Source organism: Phaethon lepturus, unplaced genomic scaffold (genome assembly GCF_000687285.1).
Source record: "Phaethon lepturus isolate BGI_N335 unplaced genomic scaffold, ASM68728v1 scaffold24913, whole genome shotgun sequence".
NCBI classification, from domain to species: domain Eukaryota; kingdom Metazoa; phylum Chordata; class Aves; order Phaethontiformes; family Phaethontidae; genus Phaethon; species Phaethon lepturus.
The window spans coordinates 1-3826 of NW_010530068.1; the positions used below are offsets into that span (position 1 = coordinate 1).

A 3826-nucleotide genomic window follows, 5' to 3' on the forward strand; every position below is an offset into this window, starting at 1 on the left:
CGTGCCGGTGCCGTGCACCACAGCCACTGGGGCAGGGGGTGGGATAGCCCCCCAGGGCAGAGGCAACCCCAAATTCAAGCCCTTCGGGGACCGCCCCCATGCCACACCAGCTCTGCCCACCCAGGGGCAGCCCAGTCCAGCAGCGTGGCCAACTGGGCGGCACTGGGCCCCCAAACTCTCCCCAGCACCTCACCTCCTGCACCAGGAAGGTCTCCTGCATGATCTTGGGGCTGAGGGCCCTCAGCCTCTCCATAGTCTCGTACTGGCCCTGGCAGGACTTGAGCTTGTCCGAGGAGCCCAGGGTGTGTTTGAGCAGCACGAGACCCACCCGGAAGATGATCTTCACCCCTGCAAGGGGAGAGGTGAGGCAGCGAGCGCCTGGCGGGACAAGGTGACGCTGCCACTATGTCCCTCAGATGTGATTGGGCACCAGGTCCCGGTCCTGCTAGCAGTAAAAACACGCACGAGGGTGCATTTGGGATGCACGTGCCCTCTAAGCCCGAGAAAGAGCCCGGTCTCCACCCCAGGCACATGGCTGCCCCAAACCCACCCTACAACAGGTCCCACATGCCAGGCACAGGCAAGCAGCCACAGCAGTGCTCCTGCCGTGGCCCTGAGTGCCGTCCACGTGCCGTGGGGACTGCAGCCAGTCCCTCCAGGAGGAGGAGGAGGATGGCAGGGAGCTTCTACCTTCGCAGAAGAACATATCCCAGACGCGCAGGACGGAGCTCCAGGGCAGCGTGCGGGAGAAGGCGCACATGAACCACTCTGTCATGTAGAGGATGGGATCGATTTTCTGCTTGCTCAGGTGCTTGTAGGCCACGGGCGAGACCTTGTGCAGCAGCGAGAAGAGGATCTGCCCGTCCAGCTGAATGGCCTCCTGCAGGGACAGCATGACAGCCCCAGTGAGCACCTTAACCCTGGCCCGGCACTGGGAGGAGCCCATCCTCCAAGACCTGGCTACGGGAGCAGAGCTGTGCCCCACGGATGCCGGCAGCAAAGGCTGAGCCCCCCATCCCTGACTGTGGGATGCTCCTGGGGGCCATGGCACAACACAGAGACCATGGGAGCACCGAGGATCTCCCCAAGCTCCCTTCTTCCTCTGGGGTGAGGAGCTGGGGGAGCTTTCGGCCTGGGGACATCACAGGTCCCTGCCACCGCCGAAGGCACCGCGCGCCCTTCACTCACCAGCTTCTCGCTGTAGTAGCCAGGGAGGTACTTCTCGCAGATCTGCACCAGGCACCAGAAGGCTTGCTGCAAGCCAAGGGACAGCGGGTGAGCACCCGGGACGTCCCTGCAGCCCCCACCCCGCCCCCAGGGCAGCGGGCAGGAGGAAGGCAGAGCACGCCTGGGGCGAAGGGCACCTCCTGCGCCAGCCGAGCTTTGGGGTAAACGGGTGCTGTGAGCCGAGCACCCTGCCCACCAGCACCACCCCAAAGAGACCCACACCCTCCCGATGGTCCCAGCTCTCTGGCCACTGGGTGTCCCTGCCCTCCCAAGCCACATGCTCATACCTCGGCCGGCATGTGCATGAGCAGGACAGCAGCGATGGGGGCCTGGGCCTGGCAGTAGCCCTCCTCCGGGCGGTACAGCGTGTACGCCTTCAGCACCCGAAACAGGTCCTGCTGCCTGCAGAGACACCCCGGGGAGGGAGAGGTGGAGAGAGGGCACAGACGTGGCCAAGCAGCCTCCACAGCAGGCCAAATCAGCACTGGGCATTGCATGGTGATCCGGCACCAGCCACCACGCTTCCCCCAGGAGCCTGGGCCAGTCCCTGGTTGGGATCCCCTTCCCACACAAACTCAGGACTATGGGACACGATAACCATGGCTCTGCCCTGGGAAGCGCGGCCCACGGAGGCCCCATCCCGCCTGGATCCGAGAGGCGAGGCAGGGAGATGACCACTGTGTTCAAAAAACGTGTAGAAATGGCACTTCGGGATGTGGTTTAGTGGGCATGGTGGTGTTGGGTTGACAGTTGACTTGATGATCTTAGAATCGTTAAGGTTGGAAAAGACCTCTAAGATTCTGATCTCCCACAGGTGCTGGCTCAGGGTGAGCTGCAAGCACAGCAGCACAGAGACTTCCCGACACCTGGGGAATGGCATTTCCCTGGTAAAACAGAGGCTACAGCCGGCCGCCCCCTCCCTTCTGCCGCAGCAATCCCCACCCGCTGGGTGTCAGAGCTGGTGCCAAGAGCTGTGACCTACGCAGCGAGCTCCTGGGAAGCCACCCTGTTTTCAGCCCATGCCTGGATGCTCTGTGAGCTGGGGGGTGTGACGATTGCAGGGGGGGTCACTGCAGCTCCATGAGCTGGGACAGACAGTGCCCACCACACAGTGCTTGTCCAGCCCAGTGGCTGCCAAGGACTGGACACGCAGGAGCTCCACTTACCCGTGGCCTCCGCGTGAGACAAACATCTCGTGGAAGGGGAACTGCCGATGGAGATCTCGCTCGATCACATCCAGCCACTTTGGGTCCCCCGGGAGGAGATCCAATTCCTGAGGAGGAGAGGGTTGGGGTGAGCAAAACTCCACACCGGCATGGTGCCAGCCCCGCTCTGGCACATGGGGCCCACAGGAAGCCCAGGGGAGCCACTGGAGCAGCCATGGGGCTGGCCTGGCTCTGCCCTGAACATGAGTCCCATCAGGTCATGGGTCAGCCCACGCTGGCTAGGGTGCTAGCCCCCTTGGCCCCCCTAGAGCGGGAACAAGCAGCATCTGGGACCCCAACAGATGCCCCAGCCCTGGAGTGAGCAGAAGCCATCCCAGCACTGCTCCCCTCCACCAGCACACCCTCGCCGGCAGTGCAGGGAAGTCCCCGGCGGCACTCACGTCAAACTTGCCGATGTTCTGCTCCAACTTAACCTTGCTGCCGGAGAGGTACTGCCAGGCACGGCCTCGCAGCGAGGGTGGGATCCCCTTCTGGCACCGCAGCCGGATCTGTGGGGAGAGACACAGCCGTCACAGGGAAAATCATGGAGCAGCGGGGAGCAAAGAGGCCCCCGGGGCAAAATGGGAGCCAGGCCCAGCACCGTGGTCGCAGGCTGGTCCCCTGCCACCTCCCTGTACAAGGGGATGTGTCCCCGCACCGCCTGGTGTCGCACAGATGTACGGGACAGCGCAGGGACCCCCTTCTCCCCAGCACTGCACTTAACGTGCCAGCTCAGACGGCAGCCAGAGCTGCACCAGCATGAGGGAGCTGCAGACGGCTGCCAGGAGCCTGGCCGAGGCTTTGTGGCTTGCAAACAGCTCCAAACAAGCCCTGCTCTGCCCCAGAGCAGGATCCTGCTGGGAGCTGGAAAAGCAAACACTGGAGCCAAGGGGGGGAGCGGCTGGCAACCTCCTCGCCCTGGCATGGCCCATGGGAAGCACTGGGGACGCAGGGGAGGGCTCTCTGGCCCCCAGCCCTCCTGCTCACCCGTGGGGGGCTGTGGGGAGCAGGGAGGCATGCCCTGCCGAGGGTCTTGGCCTTCCTACTCGTTCATCCCAGGCGGAAGGGCAGGCCTGGCCTCAGCTCCACGCACGGCCGGCTCCATGCCCACAGTCGGTCTCCAGCTTCCTTGGCACAGGGCACTGGCCAGGACCAAAGTCCAGGCGAGGCAGCACCCGCCGGTACCTACCCCGCGACAGTGAGCCGAGCTGGCTTAACCTTGCCGCTGCCAGCGCACCGGCAGGGGTCAAAACCAGAGACCTCCCCCGCAACACGTCCCTCTCCGACTCCTGGGGAAGGAGCAGCACCATCTCCCCAGAGCCCACAGCAAGGTGGGGCTCCACAGGACCGGCGCTTTCAGCAGTTACCCCACATAAAGCCCTGCACAGCCTCCC

At 64.2% G+C, this 3826-nt stretch overlaps 1 protein-coding gene across 1 annotated transcript; it reads right to left on the minus strand.

Moving 5' to 3' along the window:
* Positions 1-193: 193 nt before the first annotated feature.
* LOC104618536 (TBC1 domain family member 10A) lies at positions 194-2941 on the minus strand (the record flags this gene model as incomplete). The annotated part of the gene is made up of 6 exons (XM_010284161.1): positions 194-348; positions 691-880; positions 1189-1254; positions 1515-1629; positions 2394-2500; positions 2834-2941. Coding segments are annotated over 6 exons (741 nt in total), but the record flags the coding sequence as incomplete, so codon positions are not given.
* Positions 2942-3826: the final 885 nt, after the last annotated feature.